Source organism: Rhinoraja longicauda, chromosome 10 (genome assembly GCF_053455715.1).
Source record: "Rhinoraja longicauda isolate Sanriku21f chromosome 10, sRhiLon1.1, whole genome shotgun sequence".
Classification (NCBI taxonomy): Eukaryota; Metazoa; Chordata; class Chondrichthyes; order Rajiformes; family Arhynchobatidae; genus Rhinoraja; species Rhinoraja longicauda.
In genome coordinates, this window is record NC_135962.1 from 30,558,398 (window position 1) to 30,585,895 (window position 27,498).

The window sequence follows — 27,498 nt, forward strand, 5'->3', positions numbered from 1 at the left end:
TTTTGCCCCAACCTCCGTAGCCAAGCTGCAGTCCCCAAACAATGCTTGCATTTGCGTAATTTGAATACTAAGTTTGAGGTCTTCGTCATCTTGTTCACTGGAACATTCAAGATGATGGGTCTTGCACTTCTGCAAAACAAAGGTTCTGTATCAACCTGCCCCTGGTATACATCACCACCTGCTGACAATGACAGTTTAGAGATAAGACACAAAATGCTGGAGTATCTTAGTGTGTCAGACAGCATCTCTGGAGAACATGGAACCAGCATCTGCAGTTCCTTGTTTCTAATTTCAACAGTTCAGAGAAGCCTGCACCACTTCCCCTGCATTGATAAGCACTCCTGAAAGAGTAAAGAATTCCTTTATTGAAGAAATTCATCATTTTCTTCATTACACCAGCAGAGCCTTTAGCTGATTGAGGAAAAGGTGTTTGAAGATCAAGACCTCAAACCTGTACAAATCTCAATGTCCACTGGATGGCAGTGATCCCTGACTTCCTGTGTGCTTCTGAGACCTGGAGAACATGCAATATGCTCCTTAGGGCACTGGACAGATACCACCAATGCTATCTCTGCAGAATCGTCTGGAAGGCCAAGCACAACACCATCAGCATCCAACCGCAGGACACATTCCTGGCATTGTGGATCTAATTACATTCAGTCAGCTCTATTGAGCTGACCATATCATTCTAATAGCTGACCAGATTCTTGAAGCAGACACTCTCTTTGCAGCTGTGTCATGGCATGACGTTATGAGCTGGCAGAAGCAAAATATTGAAAGATGTTCTCAGAGCCTCCTTGAAAGAAAATGCAAAATACCCACAGATTTCGAGAAATCCATGATCAGGGGCACACAATATCCAGTGTAAATAGCAAAATAGCAGAAGGAGTACAACACCTTGCAAACTGTTTTTACCAGCTCATTCCATCTGACATATCCTTCCCCGTTTGTGGAAGAGTCTGCAGCTCCCACATTGGTCCCATCAGGCACTTTAGAAGCCATGGAACCAGGTCAAAACAAGTCATTCTCAATGTCAAGAAACTCTCCAAGAAGAGGTTAAAATTCTGTCACCAGCTGTAAGGAACATCTTAAAGGAGTTGAGATGTAATGTAAATAGGTAGAGGAGGTCTTTTCCAGTAAGGATCAGGACAGCTGCATACACTCCCTGGAAAGTTAAAATAAAAAAAATTGCAAACATGTGAATGGGATGTCTACTGAAGAAGATGGGGAAAGGAAACGTATAATGGGATCGGAAAGCAATGACATTCTTTCTTACAACAGTATAACAGGCCTATAAACATAATACATAAGGATAATATTGCTGCTCATGGTTTTCGGACTCCTATTCAATCTTTCTGGTGGTAGGGGTGCAAAGAGAGCGTGGCCAGGATGATGTGGAACCAACAAGTAACATCAGTCAGCAAACATTCACGGAGGGTGAATTTTGGAGTCAGACTCGGGGCAGAAAAGAATTGGAATTGTTAGAATGCAAGATTGAAAATCAATGTGTTTGTGTGTTTACATAGATTGTCAGAATGCAGCTTGTTGTGTCAGGTAAAGTTCATTGGAACTAAATGTAGTATATTCTCAGAAAAACAATAAGAAAAGATAAAAAAGATGATTTTCAAATGGTACCTGTTATATTGGTAAATTACATTATTTTAAATTTGAGAATCTATAAGAATGTGAATTGCTACAGCACCAGACGCAATTGAGGAAGAGACTATAACATTTAAAAGGGGGCCATATGCAGGCAGAAGAGATTAGTTTCGTTTGGCATCATGCTTGGTTAGGACACCTTAGGCTGAAATTAAAGTAAATACAAATAAAGTATTTGGCCTGCAGTCAGAACATAAGTGCAATTTTGCACGCTCATCGAAAGAATATGAAAACCTTGTTGAGTTCATCATAAATATAGAGCAGGATGGTACCAGGAATTGTGGTTTTTTGAATGCTTGATATTAATATTGATACTGTCTATTTTAAAACAAATTGGATATTATTTATATTACATATACATTAAATGTTTTTGTTTTTCATTCAATAATTGTTGGAGTAATTTCACCATCAAGTTGCATCTGATTAGGATAATTTAAAATGAAAAAGTGATAATAATGATTTCAAGTCTATGCAAAGTATGAAATGATTAGTTTATACTTAAGAGATTTTATATGTTCATGATTATCCTTTCTTGGGCAGGTTTGCTCAATAATATTTTAATTTTCTTGAAAAGGGCATCCTTATCTACAAATATAAGGTAGCAGATGTTGAAGTAATGCTTCTTGTACTGACCCCCCCCCCCCCTTTAATAGGTTTCTGGGTCACCATCCCAAATAGTTTACAATGGCATCATTTGCATTGACATGTGAAAAGAATGAGGCAAGCCAGTGGTTTAGGCACTATTGTAAATGATATGAACTGCTCTTTTACGGGTCAAGGTGTCCAATAAAGAGTATAATATAGCTTTGTTAAAGACTATTTCACATAAAACTACACATGTGTAACCAAAGCTCTATTATTATTGAATGTAATCTTAACTAAACCAACAACAAATACCAGTAATAAAACCGGGAATAAAATGGCCATTGTTGGTTAGGATAAAGGTTATGTTGGTTGATATAGCGACACCCTACCTTGTGGTACTTCACTATTTGCACATGATCAGTCAACTCTTTTCAAGATTTTCCCACCAGTACCAATACAGCCATACATTGCTTAATCAGTCTGAAGAAGGGTCTCGACCCGAAACGTCACCCATTCCTTCTCTCCTGAGATGCTTCCTGACCTGCTGAGTTACTCCAGCATTTTGTGAATAAATACCTTCCATCTGTACCAGCATCTGCAGTTATTTTCCAACATTACTTAATAAGGGAAAGAGCTAGGATTCTTTTATCTTCATATCTACCTTCTGGTTGATGAGAAACGAACTGGAGGCACACAGATTTGTCAAATGATGGGACCCTCAACTTTAGTTGGGACACTATAACAGGGCAGACAATCATAAGATTTATCCACATGGGTATTCAAGCGCACTTCTATCTAATTTTCAAAAGGCAACTGCGAGTATCTGGAATGACAGAATTCCTTTTACCTGTAAATTTCATAGAATATGGAACAGGTCAGCACAGGTACAGGTCCTTCGAGCCACAATGTCTATGCCAAACATTATGGCAATACCAACTCTTATCTGCCTACACATAATCCATATCCTTCCATTCTCCTACATATCCATGTACCTATCCAAAAGTCTCTTAAATGCCAGTAATGTATCTGCATCAACCATCAACCCCAGCAGCCTGTTCCAGGCATTCAACACTCCCTGTATAAAAAAATTGCCCCGCATATCTCCTTTATACTCTGCCCCTCTCACCTGAAATAAAAAAATGTCCATGTTACAGTCACTCTTTAAAGACATTCTGTTTAAATGAATAAACAAAAGGTGTAATTTTTGTACACCGGTTATCACTCAAGTTTGCAAAATCTTATTTCTTAGGTCTGTCAGTCATGTGAGAGGTTCCTTGAAGCACCAAAGATTGTACAAAACTGAGTCATGGAGTTAAATTATTATACAATACAATACAATACAATATATCTTTATTGTCATTGTACCCAGGGGTACAACGAGATTGGGAATGCGCCTCCCATACGATGCAATAATTTAAGTAATTTAGACAGCAGCAACCCAACGAAACGAAACAGTTGTAACAGTTTTGGACAGGGTAAAGTGCAAGTTGATCTATGCGTTGTGGCCATCCGGCTCAGCAGGACCGGTTCATAGCAGCTATGGCCCTGGGGGTGAAGCTGTTCCTGAGTCTGGAGGTGCGGGCGTAGAAGGCCTTGTATCGTCTGCCCGATGAAAGGAGTTCGAACAGACTGTTGCAGGGGTGTGAAGAGTCTTTGTGGATGCTGGTAGCTTTTCTGAGGCATCGTGTGTTGTAGATTCCCTCTAAGTCTGGTAGCTGTGTTCCGATGGCCCTCTGAGCTCTATGGACTACCCGCTGTAGAGCTTTCCTTTCTGCCTCCGTGCAGCTGAGGTACCACACAGGGATGCCATGCGTTAGGATGCTCTCGATGGTGCAGCGGTAGAAGGTCGTCAGCAGCTGTTGGGGTAGACCAGACTTTTTCAGTGTTCTTAAGTAGAACAGTCTTTGTTGTGCCTTCTTGACCAGCGCAGCAGTGTTATTGGACCATGTTAGGTCCTCCGAAATGTGAGTGCCCAGAAACTTGAAGCTGGACACTCTCTCCACACTGTCCCCGTTGATAGAGATCGGGGCATATTCCCCGTTATGTGACCTACGGAAGTTGATGATCAGCTCCTTGGTCTTGGTGGTATTTAGGGATAGGTTGTTATCCGAGCACCAGTCCGCCAGGTTCTGCACCTCCGCTCTATAGTTTGTTTCATCCCCGATCACCGTTGTGTCATCTGCAAACTTGACAATGGTGTTGGTGTCGAATGCAGGAACACAGTCGTGTGTGAAGAGGGAGTAGAGCATGGGGCTCAGAACACAGCCCTGTGGTGTGCCGGTACTCAGGGTGATAGTGGAGGACAGGTGCGGGCCCATTCTCACTGCCTGCGGTCATTCCAGCAGGAAGTCCAGAATCCAGTCACATAATGACGAGCTGAGGCCTAGCTGGTGGAGTTTGGTGATGAGCTTGGTGGGGATGACCGTGTTGAAGGCGGAGCTATAGTCTATGAATAGCATCCTCACGTACATGCCCTGTCTCTCTAGGTGAGTCAGGACAGTGTGAAGAGCCAGAGAGATGGTGTCCTCTGTGGATCTATTTGCCCTGTATGCAAATTGATGTGGGTCCAGTGAGTCAGGGATGCTGGATTTGATGTGTGAGAGGACCAGCCTCTCAAAGCACTTCATGACTTCATGTACAAAGCACTTCATGTACAAAGGCTTCAAAGCACTTATAGATCTATACATACATCTGTGGAGACATGCTGCTCAGCACCAAGTTCTGTTATATACCCCTTCCTCCTTACACCACATCCAAGCACCAGGTCCATTATAGGGTAGACTTTGGAATAAATTATTTACTTGGGCTTACTACAAAAAATCTATGAAACCATCCCTATAGGTTATCATTCAGCATTATGCTTAATGAATTTTAGCATCCACTGAAGAATATATTCACTCGTTTTCCATAAAAATACACCTTGAAAACTAAGAAATTTTGACTCAAAAGAAATGAAGGTATTTTATAACTAAATTATGTCAATGAGTACTACATTTCAAAATAAACAAAATCAGTGTGCAAAATTTAAGATGATACTTTCCATGAAAGAATCATTTTGTTATTTTAAAGACACAGAAATTCAAAACCTAACATGGCAACCTCAACCTTGTACATGAGACCAGTTTATGTGTCCTTTTTGTTATTATAGTTATTATGAGAATGACTGGCAGTTTAAGGCATAATCTTTTATATACAAATCAAGAATATTTCAAAGTTATTTTACATGTAACCAAATACATGCAATATTCTCTTGCCAAACTCATGGCAGCACAGATATAATATAAATCCGGTTATAGGATCACATGTGATTTTTACATGATTGTAGTTATTGAAGTGGGAATACTGCAGTCGGTAGCTGTACTGATTTGTTTAAGTTTTTAAGGCTGCCACATGAATAGGCATGATATAATTTTGTATCATGTACATTGTAACTGCAGCTATCTTGTCTGCCTTTATAGCTGCAATGAAGACTTGCAACTTTTAAAAGGGTTAGAAACAGTACATTAAAGGTAGCAATGTTATCTCCAGTGCAATATACAGACAAGAATATTAGGAATACCTGTACCCAAAAAGGCATACTTAAAATCTTGTAGAATGACTTCACCAAAATTAATATACGTGTGCCCAGTGTATTTCTTTCACATGGAGTCACTTCAATATTCAGCGCATACATGCAAATAATGTACAGGATTGATATTAGAGTCACGGACTATATATTTTATAACATTCCTCAGAAGGCTTGAGCAAAGTTCCAGAAAATAAAGATTCATTTAGAGTTTTAATGTGGGTGGGGGGAAGGGGACAGTGAGAGTGAAAGGGGGAGAAGGGGGGTGGGGGAGGGGGAGGGTGGGGGGAGGAGAGAGGGTGTGGGGGGAAGGGGGTGGTGGTGGTGGTGGGGGGAAGAGAGTGGGGGTGGGGGGGAAGGGGGGACAGTGGGGGTCAGGGGAGAGTGGGGGTGGGGAAGGGGAAGAGTGGGGGAGGGTGGGGGGGGGGGAGAGGGACAGTGAGAATGGGGGTGGAGTGAGTGGGTGGTGGGGAGGGTGGGGGTCGGAGGGGGGTAAGAGTGGGGGGAGTGGGGGAGGAGGGGTGGAGGAGAGAGGGGGTGGGTGAGAGTGGGGCTGGGGAGGAGAGAATGAGGGAAAGGGGGGTGGGGAAGAGTGAGAGTGGGGCTGGGGGAGGAGAGAATGGGGGGGTGGGGAGGGTGGGGGGAGGAGAGAGTGAGGGAAAGGGGGGTGGGGGAGAGTGAGAGTGGGGCTGGGGGAGGAGAGAATGGGGGGTGGGGGGAGGAGAGAGTGGGGGAAAGGGGGGCGGTGGGGAATGGGGGAATGGGGAGAGTGCCAGTGAGGGTGGGAGGGAGAGTGGGATTGGGGAGGAGGACAGGGTGGGGTGGGGAGAAGGGAAGAGTGGGGGTGGGGAGGAGGAGGGGTGGGGGAAGGGGACAGCAGGGGTGGGGGGTGGGGGTGGGGGGATGAGAGAGTGGGGGTGGGGGGGAAGGGGGACAGTGGGGGTCAGGGAAGATGGGAGAGTGGGGGGTTGGGAGGGTGGGGTTGAGTGGGGGGTTGAGGGTGCTACACCAATACAGGAGAGGCTTTGGGTCCAGGGCACCTCAGTCACACCCTCTCTCCTTCCCTGTACCACCTCTACGAGGAACAGGCCCAACGGGTCCACTTGGTCTAGTATATATATCATATATTATATTTATTTATACTACTAAAACTCAAATCTTGTATATATATATATATCCGTATGTAAATATATGTATTTCTGTGATTTTGCCAAAGCGGTAAACCATAGCACCATCTTAATCACCGCTCTCACGGCCACTGTTTACACCAAGTTTATTTAAATCGGTCTTATATTTTTTAAGTTAGAGACATTTTAAAGTTCAAAAGTCTCATTTCTAAGGGCTGCTGTGCATATGTCGTCACCATAGGGCACGCACGGACTCTCTCTTTACTCGCACAAACAAGATGGACGCCGTTAGCGGAGCTACCCGCCCGCAATCAGGGGCTCCCCTCTCCTCTCCCCCCTCACTTCTCTCCTCTCTCCCCTTGCTTCTCTCTCCCTTCTCCCCCCTCTCTCCCCTCTCTCCCCTCTCCCCTCTCTCCCCTTTCCCCCACAACCGCCGCCAGTAATCCCAGCTCGGCGTGGCCACAGCCGCCACGCTGCTCGTCTCCAGTAGTCCACCGCTCCGGGAGAGTAAGAGTGCAGGGAACGGGGAGGGTGGGAGGAGGAGAGAGTGGGGGTGGGAGGGAGAGTGGGACTAGGGAAGGGGACAGTGGGGGTGGGGGGAGGGGGGTTGGTGGTGGGAGGGAGTGGGGGAAAGGGGGGTGCTGGGAAAAGGGCGGTGCTGGGGAAAGGGGGGGTGGGGGAGAGTAAGAGTGGGGCTGGGGGAGGAGAGAATGGGGGGGTGGGGGAATGGGCCCAACTTTGTCTTGTATATTACTAAAACTCTAATTTTGTATGTATATATGTATACATAGCCAAATACAGCCAAAACAATACACGATAGCACAACAATGTTAGGGGCACCTTACCATACGCCTGCAGTATACAGTATCAAGTTTTGTTATATTTTAAAAGCAATTTACTTTATAAACTTTATACTGTGAATGGGCCCGGCAGTCGCGCCTGCACAGGTGGGGGAGGGTTGCCAGATCCGGTATCCGCAAGTGCGCAGTTGGGGGAGGATTGCCAGGCCCGGCGGCAGTGTGCCTGCGCAGCAGTGCCGGGAGGACCGGCGCCCGTCCTGTCATGCCCTGCACCTGACCTTCCTTCCGTGGTGCAGTGCGGCGGCAGAGAGAAGGTCAAAGAAGATGGCCGTCGGCAGGACGAACATGGGGCAGCGCCTTGCGGCCGCTCTCCTGCTGCTGGCTGCCACAATGGCCACCCGGGGCCGGGGTAGGTGGCTCCCTCTCCCCTTTCCTCTCCCCCCTCGCCCGCCCCTGGCCCCGGGGCTGTCACAACGGGAACCCAATGGGTCCACGGGTCGTGTTTCGTTCAAATTATTGTGCTATTGTGTACTGTTTTGGCTGCTTTCTGCCCAACCAATTGTTCAAGTGCTTTTGATTGCAACATGTGCCTTAATTTAGTTCAACAAAGAAAGTGACAAGTTACTAAAGAATCTTTAGTAACAACGGGGAACCCAACGGGTCCACGGGTCGTCTAGTATTCATTAAAGGGATGTGGATGGTGCTGAGAATGCTGGCATTTCTCTGTCAAGCTCCTCAAGTTTGCAGATGACACAACCCTGATTGGACTGAGCCAGGATGGGGAGGAATCTCCCTACAGATGGGAAGTTATACAGCTGGCATCCTGGTGCCATCGCAACAACCTGGAGTTCAATGCTCTTAAGACAGTGGAACTAATTGTAGACTTTCGAAGAGCTCCCCCTCCCCTCCCCCCACTCACCCTCAACAACACCATAGTCACATCTGTGGAGTCATTTAAGTTCCTTGGAACCATCATCTCCAGGGACCTTAAATGGGGGGCCACCATCGACTCCACCGTCAAAAAGGCCCAACAGAGGATGTACGTTCTGCGGCAGCTGAGGAAACACAATCTGCCACAGGCAATGATGGTCCAATTCTATACTGCTATCATTGAGTCCGTCTTCACCTTCTCCATCATGGTCTGGTTGGGCTCAGCCACCAAGCATGACATCCGGAGGCTTCAACGGATCGTTCGCACAGCTGAGAAGATTGTTGGCTACAACCTTCCACCCATTGACGAACTGTACACTGCAATGGCCAGGAAGCGAGCGGGCAAGATCATCTCTGACCCCTCTCACCCTGGCCACAAACTCTTTGAAGCACTTCCCTCTGGAAGGCGACTCCGGACTGTCAAAGCCGCCACAGCCAGACATAAAAACAGCTTTTTTCCACGAGTGGTAGTTCTACTCAATAACCAAAGTCTGTAGTTTCTTTTTTGCTCTGGTTTATTTTCACCCACATGTTTAGACCGTAATGTTGTATCCTTATTGTTTTGATGTGTTTCTGCTTTATTCGTAATTGTTAACTGTATATTTGTGTTGTCATTTGTGAGTGGAGCACCAAGGCACATTCCTTGTATGTGTACATACTTGGCCAATAAACGTATTCATTCATTCATTCATTCATTCATTCATTCATTCATTCATTCATTTGTTGTCCATCCCCAGTTCTACTGAATTAAAGAGACAGTTAAGATTCAACCACATTGGTGGGTATGGAGTTGCATTAAAGACAGACAGGGTAAGGGAAGCAAATAATTTGGAAGGCAAGTGATACATTAGCCTTTGTTGCAAGAATATTTGTGTATAAGGAGAAAGACCTCTTGCTATAAATATATAACCCCTGATAAGGCATCATGTTGGAATATCATTTCTGAGTCTGGTTGTCCTACCGAAGGGAAGATATGCTTGTGATGAAAGGAATGAAACAAATATCACCCCACCACCTCTCTATTTCCTGCATTCCCCCCACCCAGTAAAACCCATACTCCCGCCTCCTCTCCATGCTCTCTGCTCCTTCCCCCTCCTTTGTTCATCCATCTCCCATCACTGCCCCTAATTTCCCTTTTATCGCGCCTCTCCACTGTCCCCTTCCACCCATAATAAAACAAACCACCCTCACCTATCACTTGCCAGGCTTTGTCATGCTTTGTCATGCTTTGTCATGCTTTGTCATGCTCCCACCTCCATTTTCCAGCTTTCATCCCCCTCCTACAATCAGCTTGAAGAAGGGTCACAACCCAAAATTTCGATTGTCCATTTTCTCCACAGATGCTGCCTGACCCATTGAGTTCCTCCAGCACTTTGTGCTTTGCTCAAGATCCCAACATCTATAATTCAATGTTTTTATTTCAAATTAAAGGAATTGAATCCCTGATTCAGGGCAAGGGAACTAAAAAAATTATATCTTCAATGTATAATTTGTTACAAAATCTAGTCCAAAGACAGGAATTCAAAAATCAAGACAAAGATGGGAAACAGATCTGAATATTAGCATTGATGAACCAAGTTGGGAAAGATTGTGTTTAGAAAGTATGAAAAATACTATTAATGTGAGATATAGTTTAGTACAATACAATTTTTTACATCAACTATATTTAACTCCGAAAAAATTAAACAATTTAAATCCAAATTTACCTGAAATTTGTTTTAGATGCAACCAGGATGTGGGTACTTTTTTACACTCCACATGGGCATGTCCTAAGGTAACTCCTTTTTGGAAAGACCTAAAAAACTTTTTGGAACAATTGATGAATAAGACCATACCATTGGATTCAAGGTTGTTTTTATGGGGAGATACTAAAGGAATATTACCAAGATTAATTTTAGATAAATATCAGGAAAGATTTCTCAAAATAGCAATAGCAATAGCAAAAAAATCTGTGGCGGTCACTTGGAAAGATCACAATAACATATAACATATAACATATAACAACTACAGCATGGAAACAGGCCTGTCCAGCCCTACCAGTCCACGCCGACCATTCTCCCTGACCTAGTCTCATCTACCTGCACTCAGACCATAACCCTCCAATCCCCTCCTATCCATATACCTATCCAATTTACTCTTAAATAATAAAATCGAGCCAGCCTCCACCACTTCCACCGGAAGCCCATTCCATACAGCCACAACCCTCTGAGTAAAGAAGTTCCCCCTCATGTTACCCCTAAACCTTTGTCCCTCAATTCTGAAGCTATGTCCCCTTGTTGGAATCTTCCCCACTCTCAAAGGGAAAAGCCTACCCACGTCAACTCTGTCCGTCCCTCTCATAATTTTAAAAACCTCTATCAAGTCCCCCCTCAACCTTCTACGCTCCAAAGAATAAAGACCCAACCTGTTCAACCTCTCTCTGTAGCCTAAGTGCTGAAACCCAGGCAACATTCTAGTAAATCTCCTCTGTACCCTCTCCATTTTGTCGACATCCTTCCTATAATTTGGCGACCAGAACTGCACACCATACTCCAGATTCGGCCTCACCAATGCCCTGTACAATTTCAACATTACATCCCAACTTCTATACTCGATGCTCTGATTTATAAAGGCAAGCATACCAAACGCCTTCTTCACCACCCTATCCACATGAGATTCCACCTTCAGGGAACAATGCACAGTTATTCCCAGATCCCTCTGTTCCACTGCATTCCTCAATTCCCTACCATTTACCCTGTACGTCCTATTTTGATTTGTCCTACCAAAATGCAGCACCTCACACTTATCAGCATTAAACTCCATCTGCCATCTTTCAGCCCACCCTTCCAAAAGGCCCAAGTCTCTCTGTAGACTTTGAAAATCTACCTCACTATCAACTACTCCACCTATCTTAGTATCATCTGCATATTTACTAATCCAATTTGCCACACCATCATCCAGATCATTAATGTAAATGACAAACAACAGTGGACCCAACACAGATCCTTGGGGCACTCCACTAGACACTGGCCTCCAACCTGACATACAATTGTCAACCGTTACCCTCTGGTATCTCCCATTCAGCCATTGTTGAATCCATCTTGCAACCTCACTATTAATACCCAACGATTTAACCTTCTTAATCAACCTTCCATGTGGAACCTTGTCAAATGCCTTACTGAAGTCCATATAGACAACATCCACAGCCTTGCCCTTATCAATTTCCCTGGTAACCTCTTCAAAAAATTCAAGAAGATTAGTCAAACATGACCTTCCAGGCACAAATCCATGTTGACTGTTTCTAATCAGGCCTTGATTATCCAAATAATTATATATATTGTCCCTAAGTATCTTTTCCATTAATTTTCCCACCACAGACGTCAAACTAATAGGTCTATAATTGCTAGGTTTACTTTTAGAACCTTTTTTAAACAAAGGCACAACATGCGCAATGCGCCAATCTTCCGGCACCATCCCTGTTTCTAATGACGTTTGAAATATTTCCGTCATAGCCCCTGCTATTTCTGCACTAACTTCCCTCAATGTCCTAGGGAATATCCTATCAGGACCTGGAGACTTATCCACTTTTATATTCTTCAAAAATGTCCGTACCTCCTCTTCTTTAATCATCCTAATTTCCATCACTACTCTATTTGTTTCGCTTACCTCACATAATTCAATATCCTTCTCCTCGGTAAATACCGAAGAAAAGAAATTGTTTAATATCTCCCCCATTTCTTCCGGCTCAGCACATAGCTGTCCACTCTGACTCTCTAATGGACCAATTTTATCCCTCACTATCCTTTTGCTATTGACATATCTGTAGAACCCCTTGGGGTTTACTTTTACATTACTTGCCAAAGCAGCCTCATATCTTTTTTTCGCTTTTCTAATTTCCTTTTTAAGATTCCTTTTACATTCTTTATATTCCTCAAGAACCTCATTTACTCCCTGCCGCTTATATTTATTGTATATCTCCCTCTTTTTCCGAACCAAGTGTCCAATTTCCCTGGAAAACCACGGCTCTTTCAAATTATTATTCTTTCCTTTCCACCGAACAGGGACATAAAGACTCTGTACTCTCAAAATTTCCTCCATTTCTCTATTATATCCTTTTCATAAAACAACAATTTCCATTTCACTCCTTTTAAATCCTTTCTCATCTCCTCAAAATTAGCCTTTCTCCAATCCAAAATCTCAACCCTTGGTCCAGATTTGACCTTCTCCATAATGATATTGAAACTAATGGCATTATGATCACTAGACCCAAAGTGCTCCTCAACACATACCTCCGTCACCTGACCCATCTCATTTCCTAACAGGAGGTCCAACACTGCCCCTTCTCTGGTAGGCACCTCTACGTATTGCTGCAAAAAACTATCCTGCACACATTTTACAAACTCCAAACCATCCAGCCCTTTAACAGAATGTGATTCCCAGTCTATATACGGAAAATTGAAATCACCCACAATCACCACTCTGTGCTTACTACTAATATCTGCTATCTCCTTACATATTTGCTCTTCCAATTCTCGTTCCCTATTTGGCGGTCTATAATACACCCCTATAAGTGTTGCTAAACCTTTCTCATTTCTGAGTTCCACCCAAACAGCCTCCTTAATCAAGCCTTCTAGTCTGTCCTGCCAAAGCACTGCTGTGATATCCTCCCTGACAAGCAATGCAACACCCCCACCTCTTGCCCCTCCGATTCTATCACATCTGAAACAATGAAATCCTGGAATATTTAATTGCCAATCGCAACCCTCCTGCAACCATGTTTCACTGATCGCCACAACATCATACTTCCAGATGTCAATCCAGGCTCTAAGCTCATCCACCTTTCTTACAATGCTCCTAGCATTAAAATATACACATTTAAGGGACCCATCATTTCTTATTCTCAGTTTATTTCTTTTCCCTTCTTTCTCTCCTACATATTGGGTCTGAGTGTTTCCCTTTTCTGCCTCCTGCCTCACACACTGCCTATTAGCTATCTGTGTTTGAGTCCCTCCCCCCAACCGTACTAGTTTAAAGTCTCCGCAGTTATTTTAGAAAATGTCCCCGCCAGGATATTGGTTCCCCTCGGGTTCAGATGCAACCCGTCCTTTTTGTACAGGTCATACTTCCCCCAGAAGAGGTCCCAATGATCCAGAAACTTGAAACCCTGCTCCCTGCACCAGTTCCTCAGCCACGTATTTATCCTCCACCTCACTCCATTCCTATTCTCACTATCGCGTGGCACAGGCAGTAAGCCTGAGATTATTACTTTGGAAGTCCTTTTTTTTAACTCTCTTCCTAGCCCCCTGAATTCTCTTTTCAGGACCTCTTCCCTTATCCTACCTATATTGTTGGTACCTATATGTACCACGACCTCTGGCTCCTCTCCCTCCCCTTTCAGGATATCCTGGACACGCTCAGACACATCCCGGACACCGGCACCAGGGAGGCAAACCACCATCCGGGTCTCCCAACTGCGTCCACAGAAACGCCTATCTGACCCCCTCACTATAGAGTCCCCTATTACTACTGCTCTCCTCTTCCTTTCCCTACCCTTCTGAGCAACAGGGCCGGACTCCTTGCCAGAGGCCCGGGCACCGTCGTTGCCCCCAGGTAGGCTGTCCCCCCCAACAGTACTTAAACAGGAGTACTTATTTCCAAGGGGTACAGCCACCGGGGTACTCCCTAGTCCCTGCCTCTGTTCCTTGCCCCCCCTAACAGTGACCCACTTGTCTACCTCCCGTGGTCTAGGAGTGACCACCTCCCTGTAACTCCTATCTATAACCTCCTCACTCTCCCTAATCAGACGGAGGTCATCAATCTGCCGCTCCAGGTTCCTAATACGGTCCCTTAGGAGCCCCATCTCGTCACACCTGGCGCAGATGTGGATGTCTGGAAGACTATCAGACTCCCAGATTCCCCACATCTGACACCCAGAACAAAAAACTGCCCTGGCAGTCATACTCTCCAAACAAAGCCCCGCGCTCGGTTACTAAACCTACCGCCCGGCCGCTACTCCAACCGCTCCAACCGCCCACCCAAAAGAACTGAGTGATCTCCTGGGAGAGGCAAAAAACCGGACAAAAAACCCAGGCCAATTTGGGAAAAAATCCGGGAAATTCCTCTCCGACCCCAAGCTAGGCGATCGAAACTAGTCCGGGAGATCACACAGGTCTTACTCCTTACTATCCCCACACAATCCCCACACAATCCCCACACACTACTTCCCAAGCAACACAGCTTGGTGCTGCTTGCTGCTGCTTGCTACTACTGCTGCAAGAATTGCAAGATGGTATGCAGAAATGCGTAGTTGTATCCCATTAGAAAAAGCTACTTATAATCTGAGAGATAAATATGATTTCTTTTTGAAACTTTGGAACCCATTCACTTTAAAACTAGGATTAAGAATTGGAAATATTTAATTTCAGGATTGTTTTGATACCCCTAAAAAGAATTTAATAAGAAATTAGCCGGAAGTGTTTCCTTCTTGTCTCCAGGTTCCCTTCTTTCTTCTTTCTTTCTTTCTTTCCTTTTTTTAAATTTTTATTTCTTTATCTTTCTTCTTCTCCTTTTTCCTCTTTTTTCTAACTGGGGGGTGGGGGAGGGGGGTTGTAGGTGAGGAGATAATACAGAACAATACAGGTATAATCGAATTTAAATGTATAATCGAATTTATAATGTAGGTACCATCGCGTACTATGAGTTCATACATGTATTTGTTTTGTTAAAATTTAAATAATTTTTTTTTTTTAAAAAGAAGGGTCACAACCCAAAATTTCGATTGTCCATTTTCTCCACAGATGCTGCCTGACCCACTGAGTTCCTCCAGCACTTTGTGCTTTGCTCAAGATCCCAACATCTATAATCCCTTCTGTCTCTAAATATTCATCAGGTTGATTCTGGCATCGAGAGGTTGTTGTGTAAGGTGAGGTTAAGCAGACTCTTCATATACTATCCTGAATTTAGAAGAATGAAAGGTGATCACATTAAAACACATTGATGGTGGTTCCCTGTGCTACAGTGCTTTGAACCAAAAGTAACAGTTTCAAATTTAGTGATTACTAGACTAAGTGGACCCTTTGGGCCCAAACCTCTCCTGCATTGGTGTAGCACTCTCTCCCCCTTCCCCCTTCCCCCCTTCCCCCCTCCCTCCACCCCCCATCCCCTCCCCCCACTCTACCCCTCCCCCCCTCCCTACCCCTCTCCCCTCCCTCCTCCCCCACTCCCCTCCACCTTCCCCTCCCACTCCATCCCCCTCAACCCCCCCTTATCCCCCCTCCCCCCGTCCCTCCACCTCCCTCCCTTCCTGCCTGGGAGATAAATTTAAACCTTAAAATGTGAATAACTAAAAATATAACACCGATTTCAATGAAACTTCTTCCATTAGCACCAAAGAGACAATGGTGAGTAAGGTGGACCTAAAATTGTCGCGCTATCGTGTACCGTTTTGGCTGTAGTTCAGGAACAAACAAACACACAAACAGACAAACAAACAGGAGTTTTAGTATATAGACTAGACCGAGTGGGCCCGTTGGGCCCGTCCTCGTAGGGTTTCCATTGTAACTGGGAGGATGGGAGGGAGGGAAGAGGGAGGGAGGGAGGAGGGAGGTGTGGAGGGAGCAGGGGAGAGGGAGGGGGGGAGGGGAGGGTGGAGTGGAGGGAGAAGGGGGGGAGGGAGGGGGACCTCCCCTTTTCCCAGTACCCCTCTTTCCTCGTTGGGCCTGTCCCCGTAGGGTTTCCATTGTAACCGGGAGGGGGGGAGGAAGGGTGGAAGGAGGGGGGAGGGGGAGGGGGAGAGGGATGGAAGGGTGGAGGGAGGGGGGTGGGAGTGGGGGAGGGAGGGATGGAGGGAAGGAGGGAGGGGGGGAGTTAGGGGGGAGGGTTGAGGGAGGTGGAGAGGGATGGGGAGGGAGGGGGAGGAGGGGGGAGGGAGTGGGGATGGAGATGGGAAGGAGGGGGAGGAAGGGGTTGAGGGGTGAAGGGGACCTCCCCTTTTCCCAGTACCCCTCTTTCCTCCACCACCAAGCCCCCTCCGCAACGACCCCTGTTGTCCCCATCCCCAGTCCCCATTCTCAGACCCCCCCCCATTCTCTCTCTCCCCCAGACACACTCTCAGTGCTTTTTTCGAAACACTTGCCCCGGTGGCCCACGAGCATAGGGGCCCAATGCTGATCTGTGTATGTTAAGTGACTTGCAATTAAAAAAAATACTTTAAAAAAAGATAAGTGCTTTTTAAGTGCTCGTTTTGAAACATTCGCGGTGACATAGTGCTTCTCACTGCGATCTGTTAGTGGTGCTTTTCGAAACAATTTTGCACCCATCTCACACAAGCATTTGGAGGTTTGGCGGGAGGGAAGGGGAGGGAGGGAGGAGGGAGGTGTGGAGGGAGGAGGGGAGGGAGGGGGGAAGGGGAGGGGGGAAGGGGGGGAGGGGGAAGGGAGAGGGGAGAGATGGGTGATGGGATGGGGGAAGGGGGGAGGGAGGGGGACCTCCCCTTTTCCCAGTACCCCTCTTTCCCCGTTGGTCCCGTCCCCGTAGGGTTTCCATTGTAACCGTGAGGGGGAGGGAGGGTGGAAGGAGGGTGGAGGGGGAGAGGGGTGGAGGGAGGGGGGAGGGATTGGTGGATGGAGGGATTGTGGGAATGAGGGATGGGGGAGTTAGGTGGGGAGTGTTGAGGGATGGGGGAGGGAGTTTTGGAGGGAGGGGGTGGAGGGAAGGGAGGGAGAGGGGGAGGGGGGAGGGGGGAAGGGGAGGGAGGGGGACCTCCCCTTTTCCCAGTACCCCTCTTTCCCCGTTGGGCCCGTCTCCGTAGAGTTTCCATTGTAACCGGGAGGGGGGGAGGGAGGGTGGAAGGAGCGGGGAGGGGGAGAGGGATGGAAGGGTGGAGGGAGGGGGGAGGGAGTGGGGGAGTGTGGGATGGAGGGAAGGAGGGAGGGGGGGAGTTAGGGGCTGAGTGGTGATGGAGGTTGGAATTGAGGGGGGAGGGAGGGGGGGAGGGAGTGGGGATGGAGGTGGGAAGGAGGGGGGAGGAAGGGGTTGAGGGGGGAAGTGGGACCTCCCCTTTTCCCAGTATCCCTCTTTCCCCCACCACCAAGCCCCCTCCGCAACGACCCCTGTTGTCCCCCTCCCCAGTCCCCATTCTCAGACCCCCCCATTCTCTCTCTCCCCCAGACACACTCTCAGTGCTTTTTTCGAAACACTTGCCCCGGTGGCCCACGAGCATAGGGGCCCAATGCTGATCTGTGTATGTTAAGTGACTTGCAATAAAAAAAAAAACTTTAAAAAAAGATAAGTGCTTTTTAAGTGCCTGTTTTGAAACATTCACGGTCACATAGTGCTTCTCACTGCGATCTGTTAGTGGTGCTTTTCGAAACAATGTAGCACCCATCTCAAACAAGCATTGGGAGGATGGGAGGGAGGGAAGGGGAGGGAGGGAGGAGAGAGGTGTGGAGGGAGGGGGGAAGGGGAGGGGGGAACGGGGGGAAGGGAGAGGGGAGGGAGGGGGGATGGGATGGGGGAAGGGGGGAGGGAGGGGGACCTCCCCTTTTCCCAGTACCCCTCTTTCCCCGTTGGGCCCGTCCTCGTAGGGTTTCCATTGTAACCGGGAGATGGGGAGGGAGGGAGGAGGGAGGTGTGGAGGGAGGAGGGGAGGGGGGAGGGGAGGGGGGAAGGGGGAGGGAGAGGGTTAGGGGGGAGGGGGAGGGGGGAGGGGAGGGGGGAAGGGGAGGGAGGGGGACCTCCCCTTTTCCCAGTACCCCTCTTTCCCCGTTGGGCCCGTCCCCGTAGGGTTTCCTTTGTAACCAGAAGGGGGCGAGGGAGGGTGGAAGGAGGGGGGAGGGGGAGAGGGATGGAAGGGTGGAGGGAGGGGGGGAAGGATGGAGGGAAGGAGGGAGGGGGGGGAGTCAGGGGAGGAGGGGTGAGGGAGGTGGGGAGGGAGTTGGGGAGGAGGGGGGGAGGGAGTGGGGATGGAGGTGGGAAGGAGTGGGGAGGAAGGGGTTGAGGGGGGAAGGGGGGGAGGGAGGGAATAGGGGCCCCATGCTGATCTGTGTATGTTAAGTGACTTGCACAACTTTAAAAAACTGGCAGTTGCTTTTCGCAACAATGTTGCAACAATCTCACACAAGCATTGTGACGTCACAAGCTGAAGATGTAAATTTAAAACCGAGCTGATCTCTCATTGGTGCACGGGTGCCATTGTGACATCACGCGCTGAAGCCCCTTCAAGAAAAGGGTTAGAAATGAAAATTAAACTTTAATATCTCTCTAGCTTTAAAAAGGCAGCTTCAATTTGAACGAAAGTACTTACAATAGTTGCCCATGTTAATGGTGAATATGGCGGTACAAAAATCGTAGCGCTTTGGTGTACCGTCAGGGAGGAGTAGGGTTTGTAAGTTATGGACAGAAACTCTTCGGAATCTTTGCGTACATACACATATACATCCATACATACGGAATGTTGGACCGCAGAGTTTTAGTAGTATATAGATGTCAGAGGTGACTCAATCTTTAGAATTTTATACCTCAACAGATGTTGGTTCAGTTGCTAGGTATTTTCAGGGTAGAGATCAATGGATTTTTGGATATTAGAGAGGTGAGAGATATGGATGGTGAGAGTCAAGGCAAGATGTTTAATTGTCATATGTACCGATAACAGAACAATGACTTGAACTTGGGATAAGTGGTACTGAGATATAACATAGTCTTGTTGGAGTCATGGGAGATATAGGGGACAAATTGCCGATCCGGCTTTTCTTATTTCCTTCCGTGAGGGACTTTCATCAAAACTCTAAACTTTTCCAAAGGAATACTATTTGAAAAAATGCATTTAAAAGAATATAAGATAATAAAGAAAGATTGAGAAATTCATTGTGATAAAGCTGGGCCTGAACGGACCTTGGTTCATCAGCTGAACACATGAAAGAAAATTGATAGCCCTGCACCATCATAGGTGCCATGGAGGAGCAATAAAAATGGCTCTTGTCTACGACAGGCAAAATTCATGTCCCCTGTTCATACATTTACAGTGACTTGGAGCAAAGCAGACTGGGTGACTGAAAGAAACGGCTCTTGGCAAGAAAAAAATACATTAAACTTTTCCTCAGAAGTAGCAAAAGAACACAAGTTGTGCAGATGTATCTCAAACTGATTATCATAAATCCTTTATGTTCTTGTGTGATCTCTTGTAGATAACGGGATCCCGCTGAACATATGCTCATGTTAAGTTAAAGCCAATCTACTCAAGACTAATCATAACCAAGACTGCAATTCAAAACCCCTTAATTTTAGATGTTTGGAATAGGTGCTATCTATGTTTTTAAGTTATTTGTTTCATTCGGGATGCCTAAAGTGCATGCTGCTTTATCCTGCATTGCACAAATATTAATGATGATTTATAAAACACTGAGACATTTTAAACTGTCTCCTCCAAGGCTTGAAAGTTGGAAAAGTTTCAGCTGAAATAATGAAGTCACAATAGGACGTACCCGGTGACTTAGATAACTTTTCACATAATTAAAACATGGAAAAGTTAAAGCCATCTTTTTCAAAACCTAAAACAATATGCTGAGCTGGATCATGTTGATTGTTTTTGGTGATTCTGATTGGAACGGGCAACACTCAACAATTGAAAGTTAAACTTGTAAACATTACAGTTCAGAAAGCTGGATCCGTTTGTTCATCTGGCTGCTGGACTCTCTATGGGGCCCAATGGTAGTTACCCAGGATTTGCAGCATTACAATGGGAGACAATTGGGACTTACTTTCAATTGGAATTTTAGGGCAAAAAATCAGAAGGCAAAAGGGAAAGTTAGCCATAATTATATTCCTTTGGCTTAATACTTTTAGACTTTTACCTTTTATGAATGTGTAAATATTTACATGTGGTTTTATTTTCTTAACAATATTTTTCTCATTATTTCGTTCCATTTTAATATCAAAGATTTAAAAATTGGAAAAAAAAACAAAATTTCATGTCTGGCAAATCTCTGCTCTGCCAACTGTCGAAGGTCACTCTTCATCAACTGAAGCAATCCCTTGGGTTTGAAGATGATTTGCTTCCACTGCATTTCTGAAGAGTGGAAAATGCCTGTACATGAATTGCTTCAGCATGAGTTTCTCTTGCACACCAGCAACAACACACTTATGATAGAGCAAGATCTTGATGCAATGGCTAGGACCATTTTGAAGACAGGGTCTCTTGCATGTGCTATATGAGTGTGGGCATGGACAGATATGGGTCAGAGATTTGGGAGATAGTAAATCCAGCTGCATAATACAGCACAATATTAATTGTGATTACAAATGTTTCTGAGTTCTTCTCTGTTTCTGGATGCAAATTTCACAGTTCTTTCCTTGCCCAAAGTAAGCAAGCAATCTAGTTCAGACATGGAAACAGGCCATTTGGTCCACCAAGTCAACACCAAATATCGATCACTCATTCACACTAGTTGTATGTTACCCCACTTTCTCATTCACTCCCTACATACTCGGGACAAATTACAGAGGCTGGTTAACCTACGAACCCACATATCTTTGGGATAGGTACATGGACAGGGAAGGTTTGGAGGGATATGGGCCAAACACAGGCAGGTGGGACTGGTGTAGATGCAGCATATTGGTCAGCATGGGAAAGTTGGGCCGAAGGGCCTGTTTCCATGCTGTGTGACTCTATGACGATGTGGTAACCCATGCAGTCGCAATTTGAATGTGCAAACTGACATGTGGTGACCTGTACACTGTATCTGAACACTGTGGATGACATGAGTGTAATAAAGTATAATCTTTTCGTTGACTGAATAGCTTGTAACAAAAAAACACTTTTCTCTGTACCTCAGTATACATGACGGTATTAAACTAAAGTAAACGTAAACAGGATTATGATTTGAAGAGATTTAAAACACAAAATTGAAAAGAACACAATTATCAAAAGCAAAACAAAGGGGAAATGATGAATAACACCTGCTGGAAGAATTCAGCAACAATGTAGGAAGATGCCTTGAGTTTGGAATTCTATTTGGGCAAAAAGGATTGTTAAAATGTAACTTTGTGTGAGCAACTGCTGCTGAAGTTCGACTGTAGTAGTAGATGTATGCAGAGATTTTCGAGCTCACAACCCCTTTTCACTTCTGCTGTTTCAGAGATGCTCTGACCCAGTCATCTGGCCATAACAATTTGGCCCTTGTCAAAGTCACTCAGGTCTTTTCTCCTGCATCCAACACATCAACTTCAAAAACTGACTGTTCACTTGCTGCCTAATATATCCCACCCCTTGACAGGTGCCATTGTAACAAGATAATCAATGTTATTCATTTCACCTGTCAGTGGTTTAAATGTTTTGACTCATCGGTGTATAAGCAATCTGTAAAGGAAATGAAGAGTCGTATTTTTCAATGCTTGTTGATTCTACTTCAAATATCTGGCCCAAACTGCATACCTGGCCAAGTGTTAAAGACCTGTGCAGACCAATGTTTGAAGTATTCAAGGACATCTTCAACCTCTCACATCTGTGGTCTGGAGGTTCCTACCTGCTTCAAAAAGACATCTCATGTACTGATGCTCAAGAAGAGTACACCTGAATGACCACAGTCCAGTTGCACTTACATCTACCAATAAATGAATTGCTTCAAGAGGTTGGTTATGTTGCGAACCAACTCCTGCCTAAAAAATGACCTGGATCTACTTCAATTTGATGTCACCACAACAGCAGATGCCATCTCACCAGCTCTTCACTCTGCTCTGGACCACCTGGATAACAGGAACATGTAAGTCAGGCACTGTTTCAGCCGAACCATGGAGTGTATGATGAGTCAGTATACAGACCAGAGACAGAACATCTGGTTGAGTGCTGCCACAAAAACAACCTCCCGTTCAATGTCAACAAAAACCAAGCAACTAACCTTTAACTTCAGAAAAGGGAAGTTGGAAAACCACATGCTAATTTTCATTGGTGGGTTTCCTACAACTATCAGGACATATTTACTGTGGGGAGAGCTAGAAACTTCAAATTCCTGGGCATTAACCTCTCAGATGATGTCTTGGGCACAGCACATAGATGTAATCCCGAATAAGGCACAGCCTTTACTTAGAAGTTTAAAGAGATTTGGCATGTCGCCATGTGTGCCGACCAAACGTCTATAGATGCACTGTGGAAAGTATCCTGACTGGTTGTATCGTGGCCTGATCACGGCAATTCCAACACACGACAGCACAAGAGGCTGCAGAAAGTAGTGGACTTACTCTGCTTCATCACAGACACAGCCCTCCCCACTATTGGAAGTTTCTGCATGAGGCGCTGCTTCAAGAAGACAGCATCAATCATCAAGGATCCCAACCATTCGGGCCATGCCCTCTTCTCACTGCTACTCTCGGCTAGAAGATACAGGAGCCAGGAGTCCCACATCATCAGGTTCAGGAACAGCTAGTTTCCCACATCTATCAGCTTTTTGAATCAACCTGTCGTCCTAATCCTACCTTGGCAACATAACATTATGGACCACCATGGACTTGTTTTCTAATTGCTTTTTTGCACTCATTCCTTGTTTTTTGCACAACCCTTTTATTTTGAATAACTTATCTATAATTTCTATTTTGCTTGGATTTGCATTGTGCTCGGATGCTGCTGCAAAATATATTTATTTTATCTGAAATTATGTTCCCAAGTTGCTATGGTGAGATTTAAGCTTCATGTGTTTGGATCAATGGTCCAAAAATCTTTGACCAGTAATTTGAAAGCTGCAAAGAAAATTTAAAGTGTAAGAAGGAACTGCAAATGCTGGTTTAAACCGAAGATAGACACAAAAAGTTGGAGTCACTCAACGGGACAGGCAGCATCTCTGGAGAGAAGGAATGGGTGACGTTTTTGGGTCAAGACCCTTCTTCAGTATGGAAAGAAGGCATTCAGCCCATCTGAAAGAATTTAACCAGCCCAATCTCACCTTCTAACACCACTCTTACACCTTAAAATACTCACAGATTGCTGTTTAAAAGTGACTCCACCACTTTTTCAGATAGAGAGCTCCAGAACGGTTACCCTCGGTGAAATAAAAATTCTCCTCTCACCCTAACACTAATTATTTTAATTCAATTCCTCCTGGATTTTGACCAGTTGTATTTAGAAAGTAAATACAGTAAGGACATATTTACTCTCTTCAGACCCTTTGTACTTATCAATCAAGTCTCCCTTCAGCCTTCTCCTTTCATAATAAAGCAATCCTATTTTCTCAAATTTTTCATAAAGTTACAAGTTTCACACTCCGGCAAACATCCTGATTAATCTACTCTGCCGATATATTGGAGCTCACTCCAATGACTCCGACAATCTTTTCGGGTACGGCAGAGGTTCACTTGCATCTACACTATCCACTGTTCCAGGTGTGGACTCCTTTATATCGGCGAGACCAAGTGTAGACTGAGCGATTGTTTTACTGAACACAATTCGCTGAGGCCTACGAGATCTCCCAGTTGCTAAACACTAATTCCCCCTCCATACTGACCTTTCTATCCAGGGCCTCATCCACAGTCAGAGTAAGACCAAACACAAATTGGAGGAACAGTACCTCATATTTTGCGTTGGGCAGCTTACAACCCACCAGTGTAGGAAAATAACTGCAGATGCTGGTTTAAATCGAAGGTAGACACAAAATTCTGGAGTAACTCAGTGAGTCAGGCAGCATCTCGGGAGAGAAGGAATTGGTGACGTTTTGGGTCGATACCCTTCTTCAGTGTGACGAAGGGTCTCGACCCGAAACGTCACCCATTCCTTCTCTCCTGAGGTCCTGTCTGACCCGCTGAGTTACTCCAGCATTTTATGTCTACCTTACAACCCAGCAGTATGAATATTGGTTTCTTTAACTTCAAGTAACCCTTGCTTTCCCTCTCTCTCCATCCATCCCCCACCCTAGTTCTCTGACTAGTTTCACTGTCCTTCTGATTAATTTTATTTTTTGTATGCCTTGTTGCACCTTCCCCTCAGCCAATAATGAACCATTCTACATTTTCTTGAGCATTGTCTGCTTTGAACTTTCATTTTCACGCCTTGCCCTTCCATATCTCCAGTCTCCCTCTCCCCTGTCTCTCTGTCTGAAGAAGGGTCTCGTCTCAATATCTGAATATTATTTGTGTATGTTGCCTTGTTGCACCTCCTATTACCTCTGGAATATGTTCTACTTGCTATTTTTCTGCTCAACTGTTCATTCATATCTCCCTGAAATATAAAGTTCATCCACAAACCTCTTTACCATGTCCCAGACAATGAATACTAAATCATTAATACAAAAGTCAAGCGACCTAGAAGAGCTACATGAAACTCTAATAGCTATACCCTTTCAGTTACAAAATATCTGTCCACCATTGCTGTGCTCTATTTCCTGCCATTGAACCATTGGATAAAGAGACTAAAGTTTGCGAAGGTGGAAATGCAAATGAACAGGTTGAAGTAGGGAATGTTTGTAAATGGAATAGGTTGGTGACAAATGGGTGTGGTGTCGTTTTAGTTCATAGCTTGTAAACTCCACACAGATAGCTCTCGAGATCAGGATCGAACCATGGTTTCTGGCAGTGTGAGGCTGTGAGTTGTTTGTTGGTATACAATTATCTATGCAATTATATTTATTATTGGTACATTTTAGTTTCATCATAGGGATGATAAATAAATCGAACTTAAACTTGTTGGAGTTATTGAATAATTTTTTGTTTCTTCCCAGGTTCCAGATTCAGAGAGGGAAAGGTGATGCCAATAGTTACAGGAGTCTTGGCCACTGCTTTAAGACAATCTTCCATCAAGAAGGGTAAGAATTTTTTATTTCAATTATCACTGCATAAAACATTGATTAATTTGTACATTAATTGTTCTGAAGCTGTAGTATTTCGAGAAATACTTTTTTTTGTTGTTGCTAAAGTGCTGTAGTAACTCAATGGGTCAGGTAGAATCTCTGGAGGAAATGGATAGGCAAATTTTGGGTCGTCTGAAGAAGGTCTAGATCCGAAGAGTTGCCTAAATATGTCCTCCATAAATGTTGCCTGACACACTGCGTTACTCCAGCAGCTTGTTTTTTTGCTTAGATACCAGCATCTGCATTCTCTTGTAGCTCCAATGAATCACCACAACTTTTACTTTCAAATTGTCTACTGACAGGAAAATGCTCCCAATCCATGCTCTGTCTTAGGAGCTGTTGCATTGAGATTAATGAGATTTTGCCAATTTCAACAGTTTTTTTGCTGGTCACTAATCAAGCTTTTGTTCATACAAACAATGCATTGAATGGCACATGCCAACGTTCCATCTTTTCCTCAGCACACCAGCACAGTATGGAGAGGGAGCAGCTAGAGATTGTGTTACCATCAACTTTTTTGATGAGAGTTAACATATAAGCTTCCACAGTAACGTTTCAGATGGGGACCTTTCTTTAGGCTAAGAAAGAGTGAAATGAAAGAATACCATTGAAAGTTGCAGTAATAAAAGGTTAAATGCTTTCCTTCCTGCTTACAATGTGTAGTTGTGCATTTAAGATGATTGAAGTACTTGAGACAATTTTCTATTTTCCAGTCTTATCCTCCTGCTAGTTTGGCAAAACCCAAAGAAATGTATTCTCCCTGCAGCTGTGTAAATAGACATTGAAATTGTTTCTTTAAAATTTGTGCTCAGAATTAGTTGAAATTAGAAAATGTAACATTATAAAAGTTATTATCTGCCTTTGGTGCCAACGTGATTTAGATGGGAAAATTCCTTTCTCCTTCATTGTTGGCAATATTTTAAAGCACAAATGTAGCATATATAGGTATCTTGTTATAGTAAAATCTTATTAGTTTTAGCCTAGATAACAGGTAATAATACACTGCAGAGACATTGCAGATGATAAATGGTGATAATATACCATAGTTAGTTTTCAGACACAAATATTAACATACTAGTAATTCACCTGTTTTAGAGCTGACAGTTTTATATCGTGCCTCGGTGTGATCTTGTCCCAGGAGCAAAGATAAATATTTGCATGTGGCAACATAAAAATGATTAGAGGGTCATTTTATTATCTCGGTCGGAAATATCTTACTGCCATTTATCAGCCCATGTAACAGAGATTAAGATAGATTGTATTAGTGATTAATAGGAATTAAATGAACAATAATTGTGGTCTATTAATGTTTTAAAACTTTTTTGCTAAGTGATTATTTTGACAGGGATAAATAACTAAATTGAACTTTACAACTATTGCTGCTTAATTCAAAATTAGGGAAAGGTGTTTTCGTGGTCAATCTTTGTGCCTTGGCAATATGTTTTCCCATTAGTGAAGGACCTGTCCCACTTAGGCGATTTTTTAGGCGACAACAGGCGACTAGGCTGTTGCCACACGGTAGCCGGGGTGTCGCCTGTATGGTCATGAGTAGTCTCCAAAGAATCATAGCGTTTTTCTGGTCGCCGCTGAATTTTGAGATGTTTAAAAAATTTTGGTGACTGTTAGTTGGACGTCAATGATCGTAGCTTGACATCTCCTGACGTAGGCGCTGTCGTCGGTTGTCGCCAGGTTGTCGCCAGGTGACGTAGGTTGTGCCGGTGCTGACCAGTGAATTCCATTGGCGACTACTTACGTCAACCTACATCAACCGGCGACAGGTACAGGCGTCAAAACCGGAGGCCAAACTGACGTAAATTGCCTTCAGTTGTCGCCGACAGGGACATAGCTTGTCATAGCTTGTCGCAGGTAGATGTAGGTTGACTTCAGTTGTCGTAGGTTGTCCCCTGTATGGTCGTAGGTTGTCATAGGCGCGGCCGTAGTTGGACATCCTAAGTTGCGACGATTGGGTCGCTGGTCGTCGGTAGCTTGCCGTAGCTTGACGTCGACTAGGTGGTAGGTTGTTGTAG

The 27,498-nt window shown here is 44.7% G+C and overlaps 1 protein-coding gene across 1 annotated transcript in view; it reads left to right on the forward strand.

Moving 5' to 3' along the window:
- Positions 1-27,498, forward strand: part of slc25a21 (solute carrier family 25 member 21) — a 330,659-nt gene that overhangs the window by 249,283 nt on the left and 53,878 nt on the right. The window contains exon 4 of the mRNA XM_078407167.1: positions 25,343-25,426. Within this exon, the coding sequence (XP_078263293.1) occupies positions 25,343-25,426 (84 nt within the window). The remainder of the gene's footprint in view (positions 1-25,342; positions 25,427-27,498) is intronic.